The 17,664-nt window shown below is 41.2% G+C and overlaps 2 protein-coding genes across 4 annotated transcripts in view; one reads left to right on the top strand and one right to left on the bottom strand.

The window, feature by feature from the left end:
- Window positions 1-6,992, bottom strand: part of TTLL5 (tubulin tyrosine ligase-like family, member 5) — a 281,382-nt gene extending 274,390 nt beyond the window's left edge. For all 3 annotated transcript variants that reach the window (XM_008567069.1, XM_008567070.1, XM_008567068.1), the window contains exons 1-2: window positions 6,625-6,992; window positions 5,138-5,302 (exon numbers count right to left, since the gene is read on the bottom strand). In XM_008567069.1, coding sequence (XP_008565291.1) covers window positions 5,138-5,211 — 74 coding nt within the window. In that variant the 5' untranslated portion in view covers window positions 5,212-5,302; window positions 6,625-6,992. The remainder of the gene's footprint in view (window positions 1-5,137; window positions 5,303-6,624) is intronic.
- Window positions 6,836-15,761, top strand: LOC103585959 (chromosome unknown open reading frame, human C14orf1). Its single transcript, XM_008567071.1, has 5 exons — window positions 6,836-7,243; window positions 9,545-9,708; window positions 12,068-12,158; window positions 14,804-14,922; window positions 15,028-15,761. The coding sequence occupies exons 2-5, from the start codon at window positions 9,576-9,578 to the stop codon at window positions 15,105-15,107; spliced, it is 423 nt and encodes a 140-aa protein (XP_008565293.1). The 5' UTR covers window positions 6,836-7,243; window positions 9,545-9,575; the 3' UTR covers window positions 15,108-15,761.
- The last annotated feature ends 1,903 nt before the right edge of the window (window positions 15,762-17,664 follow it).

Genomic DNA, 17,664 nt, shown 5'->3' with positions numbered 1-17,664 from the left:
ACAGGTATCTCAGTTAAAAATGACATACTTTAAAGAAAGCCTATGCTAAATAGAAAAACATACATTTTCCTCCAGTATAAAACCACAGGGCAGAAAGGGACTTCTGACTTTATTCTCTTTGCCTATCCTCAGGAAATCTCAGTTTAATCAATCTTACAATCTTAGACAGATGGATATATTACTCACAGATTAGGAAAATCTGCAATACCTTAGTAAAGGGAAGTAGGAAGGGAAAGAAAGTTAAATGAACTTAGTCCCTACTATGAGCACAGGAATTAAACTTTCACATGTTTTCTCACTTAATCTTCTTGCCCACAAAATAAACAAAAGAAAAAGTGTCTCAGAGAAGTTAAGTAACTTCCCCAAGGTCACACAGCTGGGTTAAGTAAGGGAACAGGTATCTGAACAATGTGCTCTTCCTACCTTTTGCCTCTCTGGTCACATTTGAGTCAAGTTCTGTATATTGAACACCTTGAACTCAACTCTTTGCAAATTTAAACTAATCAATTCCTTAAATGGAATAAGATCCACTTAGCCACGATTCATTCTGCTCTTAAAAACTCACATGATCACACCCCTTAACGAGGGCCACACCACAAATCTTAGGACCAAGTCAGATCCTCCCAATCCAAGTAAAAAAAGATCCACACTTTGAATGCACAGGCTGCTAGGCTACCAATCTTAGAAGTGAGACAGCCTTTAGACTAGGAATGAGCTACGAACAGTTTCTTGGTGAAGAAAGCAAAGAACACCTGTTTTCTAGAAACGGAATGTGGATTCTTATCATTCTTGTTCTTTGATTGGGTTGACAGTGCCCGTTTTTGAGAAATGGTGTTTATAGGGTACAGTTTTCAGCAAGGATTTTTTTGTGGTTTGCTTGCTTTTTAATCTTAAACACTTATAAAATGTGAGCATGAGGCCAGATGATTCCTATGATCTCTTCCAACTTTAATTTTTCCACTATCTTTCAAAGTCAGCAGATAGAGAAAAATATAGGCAGCCTAAACTACAAAGTCTTGGATAGAAACTTTGGAAACTATCCAAAGTTCCTTGTCAATCTAGTACTAGCTACAATGGGCACCACTGTGCCCTAGCATTTACAAACAATGGATTGCTCCTACAAGTTTAAAATGCCTGACAAGAGTCAGAACACAATAAACAGATCCACAGCTGAGAAGAGCCAAGGCCCTAATTATATTATCTGTGCAAAGACAAATCTCTGACAGAGAAATCTTTTCACTTATGACCTATGAAAGATAAACAAGAGTAGACAAATTAATTCAGAAAGGTCAACTAAAAAACACTTAAAGGCATTAAAAACATGCTCCCACCAGGTGGTGCTAAAGGGAAAAAAGTTCAAAATGATGAAACTGAAAATTGGGACTTTAAATTTTCATTCACCTCAGCAACTGGTACATATCAAGAAAATCTGCTTTTTTAGACATGAAAGAACAAAAGATTTGAAAGATTAATTGCCAAAGCAGGCCAGTTTCATGGTTCAATTTATCAAAAGCCTAAAACATTTTGGTTTTTAAGAAGCAATTTCAAGAGGAACATATATTATTTACTCCTGGGACCCAGCCTACATAACTCGAAGACGGATATGTAAAGCAGCTTTTGTGTTTCTGCTTCTATGCTGTAAAGCTACAGCAATAGTATTGCTAAGTGACTATACCACTTGTCAGGTTACAGCAATAGCTATGCTAAAGCCAAAACATTTCATTATTTTAGTTATACTAAGTTTCCATTTGTATTGTCAGGGCTAGGGCTCAGACCCTTCAAAACCATTGTACTGACTGGGTCACCAGACTCCTTACATGCCAGGCTGGGTCACAGACCCCTCACACGCAGGTCCACACTAGGTAATTGGGAAAGATCCCGGGAGCTATTGGCAGATGACACGAGCTCAGTCCTCAGCAGTAGTAGGAGCAGCTTACAGCTGCCTCCAACAGTGAGGGTGGCCTCCCAGAGTCCCTTGCAGCAACAGCTTACAGCAACAGCCTCCAGAAGCAATAGAGACCTCTCTGTGGCCCCCTCCCCCTGTGGATCACAGCTGCTCGTCCTTTGTACTTAAGTCCATAACCCAGGACACCTGGGTGCACATCGCAATTACATTAGACAACAATCAAGGGACACCTGGGCACACATGCATATTTACATCAAACGCTCAGCAAGATTCTGAACATCTGAGGGGCCCTGACCATTTTCCTGTATTTTCCCTACATATGTCTTCTTCATACCATTGCCACTGCTAGAAATGCCTTCCCCACTTATCTCTCTCAGCTTGAGCCGACCCTTGAAGCCCCCCCACCTCAAGTCTCACCCCCTCCATGGAACCTTCCCCAGCTCCTCCAGCCCATGATTATGCCCTCTTCCTCTGAACTCCTGTAGCACTCACTGTAAAATTGTTTGTTGATCATCTTTTTAAAACTGAAACAAAGCCAGTTTTTAGTTATAATTTTTTCAGTGACTAAGAAAACCTTACATCACCAAAGTTTCCACATCTATATATTAATATGTATTTGGGATCCCCAAGCAAAATATAGAAAAATAGCCTCATTACATTTACCATGTGAAATAATGCCATGTACAACAAGGACTTCCTGGACAGTTTCTAGCCTTAAAGTCCAGGACTGCAAGGCACTAATACTTTAATACAGCCAATACAGTCTAGAACTGAGCAGATTTAACAGATGTCCATGAATATAATCTTTGCATCAAATTAACATCTTTAGATGATTTAAGGCCTTCTAACTTTTAAAACTTTCACAATGTAAGCATACTGTTCCAGGTGTGAACAAGATTGATTTAAGCTTCCTAATGTAGAAAACAAGTATATGCTAGACAAGGCATAAGCTGATGGAACAAGATGAACAGTTAAAAATCAAGAATAAGAGTTTGAGAGGAAGAAGTGCAAAACATCCATGAATTTGAATGGGGGAGGGAGGGAATTACACCTTTATTTTCACTAACTTCTACCAGAAGTCTAGCATTCCTCAACTATGAATATAGGCAATAAAGCACCATAGTATTAACATTATCTGTGGCTTTGACTCTATCTGAAATTACAGGTATTTTTACATCATATTACAGTTGTTGCAGATATTGCAAAACATTATTTACATTTATCGCTACTTCTAAGTTATGGTATTTATTAGATTCATCACTAGATCACATGTGATCACAGTCTTTCTGTCTAGATTCTAGTGTGATGAGGCTAGACAACAACTGAGCAACTCTCTCCCAGTAATCATTCAGTTACCAAATGGTGACATCTTATGTTGGTGGCCCAGACATCTACATTGCTTCCCAGGACTTCCCATTTATAATTGTTAATCAAAGACCACCCCACAGTGTAATGATCTTGCAAAAACAGTCTTCATGCTTTTGTCTTTAGAAAATAAAATTTAACTTTCCCAGATTTTAAATCAATGATCTTGTTATTTAATGTATTAATAAAAAAGTATATATTACTGTATTACAAAATTTTAAACAAATTTTGATAATGACATTTCAATGTAATTGGTACTCTTTGTAATCATATGTATTTTATCTTAAGCACTTACACTCTGATAAGGGATTCATTGCATAAAAAAGGGTAAGAACCTCTGGTCTGAAGTATACGGCCTTCATTTATTTATTCGTTTAATTATTCAGTCAGCAAGTATTTATTGAGTACCTACTATACTATTAGGTTGAACCATCTGCAATTGTCAATATTTGGCTGTTTTTGACCTATCAAAATGGCAATTTCATACAATTCAATCTAGTACTTGTCAGGCCCAACATCTAAGCCCACTAATAAGAGATATCAATGCAGTAAAAGTACAATCTTGAAAACAGAAAGACTTATGCTTGCAGCAGAAGTTAAAAATTTTGTGAAATGGGTAAGAGATAGCACACTGAAAAAAAAAGTCACAAGAGGGCAAAGTAACCAGAGGGAATTATGCATTTAACTATCCTGAGTGAGAATGACCCAAATATATTGTCGAATCTCTATTATTTTCTGACCTAAAGAACGACGAGAAGCCTTTCCTCAAAGCTTTATTAACACTTCAATACTTTTTTGAAATTACATTAAGTAACGTAATCTTCCACCTTATAAAAACTCCATCACAAATTCAATATTAAAACCAGTAAGAATGCCTTACATTTGTACAGTACTTTATAATTTACAAAGTAATTTTACACACATTATTCTATTTGATCCTAACCACACCCCTATGAAATAGCCTGGGAGATATTATCCCTATTTTTCAGGTTATACAGCACATACATATCCAAAAGGACTCACAAAGAATCTTAAAAACAAATCTTAACTTTATGCCAGACTCTGTTCTGTGTCAAGTAATATGAAAAAAGGTAAAATAGCAAAGTGCTTCAAAATCTAGGAAAACCAAGACGGAATCTCAATCCATCACTTATTTTCTATGCGTCCCTGAGGCAGTTTCTTAATATTTGTAAAGCTAAATTTAATAATGTGGAAATAATAACATCTTCAGACTAAATAAGAAACAGTAGTTTAATCTTCAAAATAAATGAAATACAAATGAGATAAAGCCCTTCCCATCATCTATAGCACCTGCAGTTATTACTATCATTCATTTTTATTATAAAGATCCAGCAATCAAGAAACTTGACTCTTACCTAAAAGAACTCAGAAAAGTAATGTGGTTCAATGGACACAGCACAAGCTAGAGAACTCTAATGTACTGCCTCACAGTTACTATGGTAAGTTACCTGGCCTCTGTATATTACCATCATTCTATCATTGTAAAGGCTTTTGAGAAAATTAGCATAACATAACCAACATTACAGAGTTTGTAGACCTATTTTTCTTCAATATCTAAAATTTCCAAATCTCCTACATTGGGAGCTCTGATCAAGAGTTCACTGAAAGCTACTCCTTGCATTTCACAACATTTAGAACTTATCTTCACTCATGAGCCCAGAAACAGAGCCTTATCCCTAGTAGCTGATGGGGACTGAATAATAAGATCTCAAATTAGGTCATGGATAGGAGCTAAAACCAAAGTGAGACAATACCAAAGGAAGTATGTTGGATAACAGTATATGGTAAAAGAGAACTATTTCCCATCCCAAAGGCAGAGTCAAAAGCAGGCTTGCTGTTACTTACTCTTGGCTTACCACCTCCTCATCCTCTGAGGATGATGCTGTTTCCTCCAGGTCCCGGGCCATCACGACTGGCATTTCCTTTAGGGTTTGTCATGCAGTCAGCAGAAAGGGGCCTCAGAGACCTCTCCTTGCAGATTCACTGGATCAATTTGGGTGGCACAGATTCCTGCAAGAAAGTCAATTGATCTAAAACAGAATGCTGTTGTCTTTTTATTGATTACTGCTGATGATCTTCCAAGTAATGGAAATATACACCTAAATAGTGCCCAACCTCTAGAAGCTTACCTTCTATCACAGTGCCTCACATTTACCACACAAATCAAGATTTTTTTCAAACATACCATCTGTGCTCTATGTATTTGAAGAACGGTTACTAAATTTGAGTTTCTCATCTGTCTCCCATATACTAAACCTAATATGCACCAAAAAGGATAGGCTCACTTCACTTTTTGTGCAGTTTGAGGTGGGTGGCTGATTCCCTAAAACACAGATTCCTTGCTAGACAAATATGACCTAGACAAAAATAAAACTCAAGGTTTAAAACCCCTGCAATTGTTTGTTTAGATTATATGATAAGCTCAGGCAAGATGCCATCATGTCTCCAGTAAAACAAATTCAACAACTGAATCGAAAGATTAACTTGTATATTTTCCTAAATCAAGGATCATATAAACAGCTGGGGGGAAAAGCACTACTTTTTCAAACACTTAAGTATTCTTCCTTACTAAAAATCACAAACTTTGATCTGAATTTCAAATAGAAATAAAAATTAGGAAATTTCCAAGACTGCATTTCTAACTTGAAATATTTTTTCCATATGAAAAAAGTACGTGTTCGTCGTTATGTGTTAAAGGAGGAAACAAAAACTACAAATAAAGAAAATGAAAACATTTAAATGACCATAATCCCATTACTCAGATATAACCACTTGATGTCAATCTTTCCAAACTTTATTTTTCTATGCATTCATATATACGGTAAGATTGTACATAAGACAAAAAACACCGACCCAGATAATGGTCCCTACAGATTTTCAGCGGAACAGGCAATATCTAACAACCTCAATGGCTTCCTTCGGAGGATTCTCAACGGGATTTCTCGATGTTTCCCAAAATGTTAGGAAGTCCTTTAAGTCAGAACAAACAAAACCTCCGAGAGAGGAAGGGATATCAACTTTTCCTAGGCTGTCTGTAGAGCGGGGAGAGACAGAGGCGATCGAAAGAAGATTAAGGACACTCACCTAAGGAGCGTTCTCCCCTAAAGGGATCTGCCCCTCAGCCCCACTCCCAGCTCACCCCAATCCCCGGTAGGTCCGCAGGTGCTACCCCCAGGATGAAGGGACGACTCCGCCGCAGCGACTCAGCCGGGCGAGCCCGGAAGCCAAGAGCTGCTCCCGAGCTCTGAGAGGGAAGTGCAGCGGACCGCGCCGGCCCAGACCCGGGAGCGCACCTCCCTCGGGGAGGCAAGCGCGCCGGCGCAGGCGTTTACCTGTCTCATCTTCCCACGGCTCGGGCGGGCAGGCGGGGACCGCGCTCTGCGCCTATCTCCCTCCTCCTTCCCCAGCCGGGCTCAAGTAGGCAGCCGACTGCTGCTTCCCCCGTTACTACAACAACCAACAAGTAACCGCCTGCCCGGAGCCACTGCGCAGGCGCCCGCCACCCGTCGCAGAAAACTCTCGTCTGCGGTCGCGGACGAATGTCGTCACCGCCGCGCAGTGCGGGCTCAGAGCCCTTCCCACTGCACAGGGAGACTTCTTTATTCCGCTTTTTCTTCCTCCGTCCCTAAAAGGTTGACTCCAAACCCGGAGTTCCGCCACGCTTCACAGGAGGGTTCACTACGTGAGCGGCGTAGCGGGGAAGAGGCTTAGGCAGCGGCAACCGCTGATTGGCAGTGAGGGGGTTCACGCCCCATCTCCTGCTGGAGCTAAACCGGCACAGCCAATCAGAGCGAGGACTGACGGAAACGACCCAATCCTGGAGCCGGGCTGAGGGCGGGGGCGGGCACAAATGTCTCAGGTGGACTCGGGGTTGGAGCTGTCCTGGGGGCTCTTCGCTGTTGCTGCTGCTGCTGCCGCTGCTGGTACTGCCTTGGGGGGTCCCGTAGCTAGGTAAGGAGAATTTGGGGTAGAAGAGGGATGTAGGTGGTTGTGTAGCATCTGTTTGAGAAGATCGGGAGAGTCTGGAAGAATGGGGGTGAGATGAAGGGAAGATACCTGGGAGGCAACCTTTTGTGGGGAGAGGAAAGAGCTAGGAAGATGGAGAAGGCTTGTTAAACTCGGGGAACGAAGGAATGGATGAACAAACGAGCAGCCAGTGTGAGATAGCACTGTGCAAGGAACCTTCAATTTTTCTCATGTAGTTTTTATAATAATCCTTGAGGTAGATATTTGTGTTTCCATTTTGCAGATAAGAAAATTGAGGCTGAAAAGTGTAAATGACTTGCCCAGGGTCACACAGCTACTAAATGGTAGGGCTAGGAATTCCTCTCTCCTCACTCTAAGTTTTAACACCACACCTCTGCTAGGCTGGGCCAAGGCAAAATTTGGTAATAAATATTGTATAAAGTCTAGGAGGTCCGAAAGCTTTAGGGAAATGGGATTGAGGATTTGGAAGAGCAATCCAGAAGTGCACAGGCGCTGTCCTCCTCAGCTGTCAGGATTTCTTAGAGCTTCTGTGAAATGGAAGGCTTAATTAAGTTCTGCTGAAAAGGGGATGGAGGGGGCAGTATCCATGGAGCATTTCTCACCCTGGGAGACCTGAGTCTCTGTTGAGAGAGGGTGAAAAGATAAACGGGATAGGTGGATCTTGGGCCAGGCTATAACTGCCTGTGACGTCCAGTAGACTCCTCTTTTCTCTGGACCTGGACAGAGTGCACCTTTCCGGGAGGGACTCATCAATTCACCCTTCTTCTAGAGCTCCTTTTTGTTTGGTTTTTGGTGCTTCACAGTGTCTTGGGCAATCTCAGCTGGGTAGTGTAGGACCATACTGAAATCTCTATTGCCAAAGTAACACAAAGGAAGCCTGATAGTTTATTACTGTTTCAGGACTAAATAGTTTACCTGATAATAGATAAACTGTGGGCAAAAAAAAAAAAAAAAAAAAAAGATGGGAAGAAGTCATTCCATTATTAGATTCTTTATCTATATAGGTTTTATTTAAATCAAATTAATTGAAATCACTACTCAATAAGAGTGGATCTCAGCTTTTTTTAAAAAAAACAACAAGTATATAACCTGATTGTATTTTCTATATGACTTGAAGCAAGAGTAGCTATGGTATGCTTGTCTTCCTCAAAAATGGGAACTCAAAATATTCTCAAGTAGTGAGGTAGTATTGCAACGTAGAGTCTAACAGACCATAGTTTGTATCTCAACTTTACCACGTATTAACAGTGTGACCTCAACACTGCCACTCTCTGTTCCAAACCTCATCTGTAAAATGGAAATATTAATAGTGACTGCCTACCTTGTAAGAATTAAATGAAATAAAATATGTCAGGTGCCTGTTACAGTGCATGGCACAAGTGCTATTACAATTTCTCTTGCAACCCAACACCAGATTGCTGTTTCCTTCTCCATATAATTTTCTTACTAGTTCTAAAGGCACAGCATTTTATTTATTTTTAACTTTTAGATTGTTCTTCTTGTCCATACAGCATGGTAAACTTGAGAACCAAAGTAGAGAAAACCTAAGGAAGTAAATAGTGCCCTCACACCATAGGTTCAACTCAAATGTATAAGTCTTCTGTAGGCTTGAAAGGATCTCTTACCAATAGCGAGGCAGGTATCTGTGAGTAGATTTACAATCACCTTTGAGCCACTTGCTTTACAAAGGAATGGCATGAAAAAAGTAAAGACATAGAAGGACTTGTTCCAACTAAGAGACAGGAGTTCTGATTTTGTAATATTTTGGAGAAATTGCTCGGACAAAGATAAGTATTGTGCCACTTATTGCGAAATATACTGTTCACTCACCACTATTAATGTGTGACTAAGTATTGAGACCAATTTCTATATGCCTTACACAGAAATCCATTTAATTACTTTGTAGTTGTATTTGTATGCCTCTTTTCCTTCTGTTCCCCTTCTTCTCGCCATTTTTTCCTTCTGGGTTTGTCATTTCTACCCACTGTATTATTTAGCCTTTGTCATTCTAGGTAAAGGTCAGCACACTTCAGTTTAGGGTAACTATTCAAAGGCAATATGCTAACCCTGTGAAGTAAGAGTATTGTGTTAAGAAAACTGGAATAGATGAGCCAAGGACTTGGAGAGGAATTTATGAAGTGATTGACCTTCTAAGTTTACTATAGCTCTTGTGAGTGGGACACAGATTAACCACAAAGGTGAGAGAGCTTATGGTTGAAGTAGACTGACCCTTGTTGTTTTATGTCCTTTACCTTTGTTTGCAAGGCTAAAAGCCATCTAAGGTTTGAGGGGAATCATGAGCCGTTTCCTGAACGTGTTAAGAAGCTGGCTGGTTATGGTGTCCATCATAGCCATGGGAAACACACTGCAGAGCTTCCGAGACCACACCTTTCTCTATGAAAAGCTGTACACTGGCAAGCCAAACCTCGGTAAGAAATCAAAGAACTGCATCCTGTGTAGGAGTGGCCTAAGTTGTGGTTCCCAAACCAGGCTGTACATCAGAATAACCTTGGAAACTTAAACAAAGCACAAGTACTCATTTTCTTCTCCAAACCTATTTATTGAAACTGGTGGGGCCCAGAATCCAGTTTCTTCCCAAGTGATTCTGATGCTGCCTGATCTAGCCTTTGGCAGCCACTAGAGATAATGACTTTGTGGAGAGAAGCTTCTCTGAATACTTTTCATTCATTTTATACTGCCCTGGGCAATTAGTGTGTACAAAAAGCATTATAAGGGCAAGTGAGGTAATAAAATGGCTTGGTGACTCTGAGATGCCCCAATAGCAAACCATAAAGAAGAGTTTCAGATTGTCTCAAAGCACTCTTCAGAAGTCATGTTGTGGCACACATGGTTTGTATTCCATGTGACAGATGGAGCGTTACTAATCCAGGGTCTCCCAAAACCATGACATGGTCCCTGAGAAGATACCCAAAATCCTTCCAAGTTGGTCTCCAACGTCAGAAGGCCCATAGTGGCCTTTCCCAACTTCCCAAGCCTCTCTGCTGAGAGTGATTTTACAGTTCAGCTTGTACTTGGTCGTGTTGATGTGTGGGGTAGTTTGAGCTGCAGCACCATTTAACAGCAGCAGAAAATTCTATGTTCATTTATAGCTAACCCAGATTCAGGCTCTGACCTAGCTCATTGTTCTGCAACATCTGGGTATAAAATGAAATTAAATAGGCTAAGACTCATTTTGAACAAAACTCAAATACAATAGGAATAAAGAATTTGGGAAAGTGAGCAGGACAGTTCCATTTTTTTCACCTTCAAATGTTGCCCTCAGATGGCCATGGAATGCTGTATGTATTCACAGGTTTTTAAAGGTTATTTGGTCTAACCCTTTGAATTTAAAGGGGAATGTGGGTGGGGGGCAGGGGGTTGGCCAGCCCAGAAGTGTGAAGGCTCCATCCTCCTTCATGATCTGGGGGCTGTCAGTAATCTGCCAATTGTAGGGTGCTCTGGAGTGTCCCATAGCATATCACCTGATGCCTAACTTGGTTAAGGGCTGGTGAAGTACTCCACTCTAGTATCTCACTAACTAGAGAAATCTCCTCAGTCATTTCATCAGAAAAGCTATCAAATTGGTTTATAAAGAATGTAGTTCTCCAGGACTAATGCTAGATATTTGATTGGCATATGGAATTTTTTTCTCACTGCCATCTAAAGGTCTTCAGTGATGTAAATTTGGTAGAACTGTCTGTTTTTCCAAAGGCTGGAAATTCCTAAGTCCAAGTAACATTAATAGACCTTGCTGTTATTAGTCTTGTCCCTTGAAATTTCTCTTGCTTAGCAAGAGATAGACCAGCAGAGGAAGTATCTTTGCTTTCACTGTTTGGGCATTTTTGAGCCACTGGATGACTTAGATCAATGGCTGTACATTTAAATCACCCAAGTAGGAAGTTTCTAGAAAATGCTTATGCCCAGGGCCCACCTCCAGAGAGTATGATATAATTGATCTGATACCCACGCCTTGGTAATTTTATAAAATTCCCTCAGTTAATTCTAATAAAGACCCAGGGTCAAGAACCACTGTTATGGTGGAATATGACCCATATTTCAGAACAAGATATTTAATACAGTAGTGTCAGAACGAAGCCACCAAGAGCAGAGCAGAGTGCTCCAGCAAACACCATAGAAACAGTGCTTTGTTCCACTACTATGTGCACAGGAAACCAGCCTGGTTTGGGCTTCATTCAAACAATGTAGATCTGTTGTTTTTGTTTTGGCGGCTGGCTGGCACAGAGATCTGAACCCTTGACCTTGGTGTTATCAGAAACAATGTACATCCAGATTCAGGAAGAGATTTAGGGTCTTAGGTCTCTTTAAAGAGCATATGTGGGGCATTGAGATTGGTCCCTGTGTCTCTGAGTTCTCTTCTGCTTCAGCCTTGAAAGTCAACTGGCCTCCTAGGTATCTTACATTGACAGATCAATCTCTGCAGCATTCCCCTAAACCTATCTTGATCCAGACTCTCTGGGCTTCCAGGGGAAGAGGATGTAAACTACTACAACCAGGAGTTATTTGCCTTAAGTGGGCTCTTTGTTGGGTTTCCACTTTTGGAACTCCCCCCGCAGCTGTAGACACTTAAGAGGATCTGAGCAGTTCTCATTTGGGAATTCGTTCCATTCCTTCTGGTCCCCATGTGCAACACTAGAACCTTCACTCTGCCCATCCACATGAAAGTGAGGCTCAGCTCGCTACCTCCCATGAATCACCAGTGAATTAAGAGGAGTTTGGAAGGAACCCCAACCCTCCCTTCCTGAACTCTTGCTTTTTTCTGCTACATAGTGAATGGCCTCCAAGCTCGGACCTTTGGGATCTGGACACTGCTCTCATCAGTGATTCGCTGCCTCTGCGCCATTGACATCCACAACAAGACGTATGTAAGGGAAGGAAGAGCTTTAGCATCCTTTTGTTGGAAACCAGGTGCTGGGCATACCCACTGCCCTACCGTTAGGACCAGTTAATCATTTTAATACATTAGCCTATAATGTAGATAATAAAGGGCTAATAGTTCCATTCTTTCCAGACCTAAAAAACATAATAGGCCTAACGGGTCTTCTTTAAAGTCTGAAAATTCTTTGGAACTGACATAGCAAGCCGGCAGTGTCATTATCCAGTGGCCTGTACTAGACCCCTCTACTTTTTTCATAAAGAATCAGGGGCCGGCCCGGTGGCGCACTGGATAGGTGCACTGCTTGGGAAGCACGGCGGCGCTCCCGCCCGAGGGTTCGGATCCCACATACAGACTGGTTCCCACTCACTGGCTGAGCGAGGCGCGGGAGCAACGCCGAGGGTTGCAATCCCGTTGCCGGTCCCTGGTCCGGTACAGGGGCAACACTGAGGGTTGCGATCCATTGCCGGACACGGAAAAAGACAAAAAAAAAAAAAAAGAATCAGCCTTACTTTTTTATATTGAAGAGGTAGATTGGTAGGCTCTTTTTAGAGTAGCCACCCACACATACCTTTTTGCACATTCTTCAAGAAGTTGGAATGAACAGAAATCACAATCCACGAAAATAGAGGAACCCACAAGTAAACTGTTGTATGCTTATGCAAAGTCAGTAGGTGGGGATGAAAAAGAACCCAGGCTGCTGTATTCTATCTCCCTAGGGTACTCAAACTATCATGGAACAATCACAGGCAGTCATAGCTTCTTGTATAGATAATGCCATAACCGGCCACTGGAGGGGGCTCGAGCTTTCTTCCTAGTAACAGTCATCATCACAGTCTAGGTGGAAACAGTTTGCTTAGGTCACTGGGTGAAGCTATCTGAATGCCAGCTTCACACTAAAGTATTTTTCTATTTTATCCAAGCTCTCAGAGGAGGCAATAATATTAATTGAGTCCCTCTTATTATGACAGGAGCTTTTGCCCATATGACCTTGATTAAATCTCCTCCTAGCAGCCCTGGGAGGTAGTGATTTTCATTTCTGACTTTGCAGATCTAAATATTAAAGACCCAATTAATTTAAACTGAGAAGGTCTGACTCAGTGGGATTTGAAGCAAAGCTATTAGCCCTTTGATCTCTCCAACTCTTTTTTTTTTTTTTTACTTGAAACTGGTTTTCTTGTCCTAGATTGACATGTAGTTTTGGAAGCAGTGTGGTTTAGTGAAAACAGCCTAGGAGCAAAAATGAAAATAATGGGCTGTGGTCTCACTTCTGTTGGTAACTCAGAGCAACAAGTTCATTACTTTCTCTGCACCTCAATGTCTTCATTTATAAAATGGGTATATCTGTTCTACCTCTCAGCATAACTGAGAGGGAGGGAGAGAGGATTGAATAATCATTTTAAAGATTTTTACCATGATGAAGAATTGCCGATAGATATAAGGGACATATCTTTCATTTGCTGTGCATTTGAAGTGACCAGAAACAACTCAAACTTATCTTTACCTCTGTCACCCATTCATTTTTCCCTTCTCCGAACACAGGAGAGCTGCAAATACTGACTTCCTGTTTCCAACCCTTTCTAGCGTAGGACTTTGATCCGTGCACTTCTGATACGCACTCTGATCCTACTCCCTAACTGGAAACTCCAAATCAACACACATACATGTTTACTAAAAGTATAAACACATGCATAGGAGTGATAAAAATCAAATTTAAGATACTGGTTAATTCTGGGGTGGGGGAAGGGAGAAGAATGGAATTAGGGTGGATAAGGATACACAGGATGCTTTAACTGTTAATCTGGAATATTTCATTTCTTAGAAGTATCTGAAACAAAAATGTCAAAATGTTAAGATTTAATGAAGATGGATATTGGTTGCATTGGAGTTTATTATAGTATTCTATGTGTATAACTTTTTGCATGTTTGAAGTATTTCATAATTTTTTAAAATTTTATACTTAAAAAAAAAAATACCAGCAATTCAAGTGGTCAGTCATCCAGTAGCCTATCTCTTCTATACTCATAGTCAAAGCTGAGGAATAATTCTCTTCCTATGAGATTGTCACAGTGTCTTCCATCTGACCACTTTTCTAGGCTAAGACACAAAATAACCAGCCCTTATTGGAAGAACATCAAAAGCCCCAGAGTTGTCCTTGCTCCTTATTCTCTACTCAGGTCATTTATTCTGTGGCATTCATCATATAAACACTGACCAGGGCATGGCCAGACACCTGCCAGGTGGGATTAAACTACAGAATCAGCCAATTTGGATAAGTTGAATATGTAAGCATGATTGATCCAGAATTGTTACACTACCTAGGAGTGCCGTAATCCAGACTCTGCTTTGCTATAGCTGGGTTCCCCAACTTACTAAGACTCAGAGATCTATTTTGGATGCCCAGACCATTCTTCTCTCAGTTTAGCAGTTGAAACCTTCAGTTTTGCCCTAGATAAGAATAAATTGATATGATTAAACAGCCAGGTCTTTCTCGGGAACGAGTGTTTTTTTTAAGCCATAGTCATAGCCTCGATTTTTTCTGCATGTATCAAGTCTGACTGATACTTTTCCTCTGTTCTATACCAAACAAGCAATAACTTCAGTTCGCTTTTCTGTCTGCTCCCTTGTAGGCTCTATCACGTCACACTCTGGACCTTTCTCCTCGCCCTGGGGCACTTCCTTTCTGAGCTGTTTGTATACGGAACAGCAGCTCCCACGATTGGTGTTCTAGCACCCCTGATGGTGGCAAGTAAGCATCCGACTACCCTAGACCCTCCCACAAGAGAGGAGACATACAAGAGATATAAGAAATGTACTGTTTATGTCAGCTGCTAATCTTTTCTCTGTATTTAAGGTTTCTCAATCCTCGGTATGCTAGTTGGGCTCCGGTACCTAGAAGTAGAACCAGTATCCAGACAAAAGAAGAGAAATTGAGGCCAGCATTACCACCTCCAAGACTTCATCATCTTCCACCTTTGCTGTCTTCTTCCTTCATCCACTCTGCTCTTTAATTCTTTCCTTTCTGCTCCGTCATCAGCCCTTTATTCACTTTTAGCCTGTTTTTTTTTTACATTTTTAAAACTTTAAGATATAACACTCATACAGAAAAGTATATAACGTGGATGTTTTATAACAATTGAAAGAATAATTTTAAAGAGACAACTCTGTAACTCCATCCAAGTCAAGAAATTGCCAGCACCTCCGAAGCTCACTGTGTGTCCTTTCCCTATGGCAACCTCTTCCAGGCTCCCTTTTCCAGCCTCCTGCTTTTTTTCCTTTTACTTTTCATTCATGTGAACTGTGAAACTTAAAGCTGCTGCCTACCCAAAGCAGCTGTGACCAAGGGCTGCTACAAGGGGTTGTCCACACAGGTTGGGCTCCTCTCTGCTGCTGGACCCAAGACTCTGAACCATCCAAGGAACAGGCAGTTCTTCTAAGAAGGGCTCCCTTGTGTGTGAGCAGGACCATGGTTCTCCTTATATCTACAGGTGGATAAGAGTTGAAAGAGTCTGGGCTGTTTTTAGACCTTCTGGTCAGCTGTATTTGTGTAATGAATTTTGTAATAAATAGAAAAACTCCCTACTCTGATCAATCCTTGTACTTTGACTTCTCCTAAGAAAAGAGTGTTTCTTTCCCTCTCTGAGCTCTAGGATAGGAAAATCTCAGCTTTCTGACTAATTGAATATACCATAGCAAGTAGGACAGCTCAAGACCCAGGTAAACCTGGCTATCTCCAGCTCCTTCTGGTCACTTGCTCGTTTCTCTTGGATTCTTGAAGTCAAATCTTCTTCTTTCCCACCTTCAAGATTCTAAGTTCAAGGGGTCGGCCCGTGGTCACTTGGGAGAGTGTGGTGCTGATAACACCAGGGCCACGGGTTCGGATCCCTATATAGGGATGGCCAGTTGGCTCACTTGGGAGAGCGTGGTGCTGACGGCACCAAGTCAAGGGTTGAGATCCGCTTGCCGGCCATCTTTTAATGAAAAAAAAAAAAGATTCTAAGTTCGTAACTGAACAGTCAGGACCCCTTCTTGTTTTCTTCCTAAAGAAGAAAGATTCTCGAGAAAGCAGAGACAAAATAGAACTAGTCAGTGTAGAAGAAGCAGCTGCATGACCATGAAAAGGAGACAAAACCCCAAGGATAATGCACTGCAGTGGACAGCTGCCCTCTAACCACCACTCTGAGGGCCTCCCACTGGCTGGGCCTCGAACACAGTGTGTGTACTCAAAGGCCATTTGTTATTTCAACAAATATTTATTGAATACTTCTCCATGTCAGATACTTGGGGAAAAAATGAATGACGTAGGCAGTGCCCCTGCTCCTGTAGACCTTACACTGTAGTCAAGGTAACAGAATCAACAAGTCAACACATGAAAGAAGAACTTCAGATAGTGATAAGAACTCTATGGAAAACAAGGTATTTTGATCAAGAAGGGGTGGGGGGTGCATAACTTAGATCATCCTATCTGTCTAAGGACCTCCCTGAGGTAAGGTTTTAGCTAAGACTTGAATGCCCAGGATTCAGATGTCTTAAGATATGAAGGAGGCATTTAGGGCAGAGGTAGCAGCAACTAGAAGGAGGGAACAGTCTTGTTCAAGGGTCAAGGGCAGTGTAACACAGTACAGTGAATAGTTAGGAAGTGCAAAGTAGAAGATAAAGTCAGAAAGGGAGGCCAGGGGCTTATAAGCGCATGATAGGAAGCTTGACATTTATACTTCAATATATTGGGAATTTTCTCATTTAAGGCTCTTCAGGTGAAAGGAACAAAATCTGCCATAAACTATCTTAAACAATAAAGAAATATTGGTTCACATAACCAAAAAGTTACAAGGATTATAGGCTTCAGAAATGGTTGGATTGGGACTCCAGCTCCATTTCTTTGCAATTCTTTCAGCTCTACCTACCTGTGATGGTTTTATCATCAGGCTGGCTTCCTTTATGGTGCCAAAAGAGGTTGCATCAATCCCAGGGCTCACATTGCCACAATACTACATCTAGAAAAATAGTTCAGTGGTAAGAACTATCTTTTCCTTACTAACTATTGTAAGGAGGTAATAAGAAAAGCAGTGGTCTTACTGTGAGTGTAGATCCACATGGAGACCACCTAAGGGAGTGAATGAAAGCATGAGATGATATGGGTCCTGTAAGCATGTGTCATAGAAATGTGATTCCAGATAAGTAAAGGCACGATCCCAAAGTATCTAAAGAGATGATGTAGGTAGACTATTTAGCAGGCACTGTGAATATATTTTTCTAACACCCCAGGCTTATGTCCCTTTCCAGATGATTTAAAGTAGAATCATAATATTGTTTCTCTCTAAGAATTGCTAATAAATATGGTGCCAGAATGCCCTAGGCAACTCTCTAGGGAAGAAATGTAGAGAAAGCTAATAGCAGCAAGTAACAGACCTAAGGGGAACACAACTGGGGAGAGAGGAGTGACAGTAGGACAGTTCAGAAGAAAAATGATAATGCAAAACTACCGATGCTG

This window comes from Galeopterus variegatus, unplaced genomic scaffold (genome assembly GCF_000696425.1).
Source record: "Galeopterus variegatus unplaced genomic scaffold, G_variegatus-3.0.2 Scaffold290, whole genome shotgun sequence".
NCBI classification, from domain to species: Eukaryota; Metazoa; Chordata; class Mammalia; order Dermoptera; family Cynocephalidae; genus Galeopterus; species Galeopterus variegatus.
Note: the sequence above shows the minus strand (reverse complement) of the source record. Positions and strands in the feature narration are given on the sequence as shown.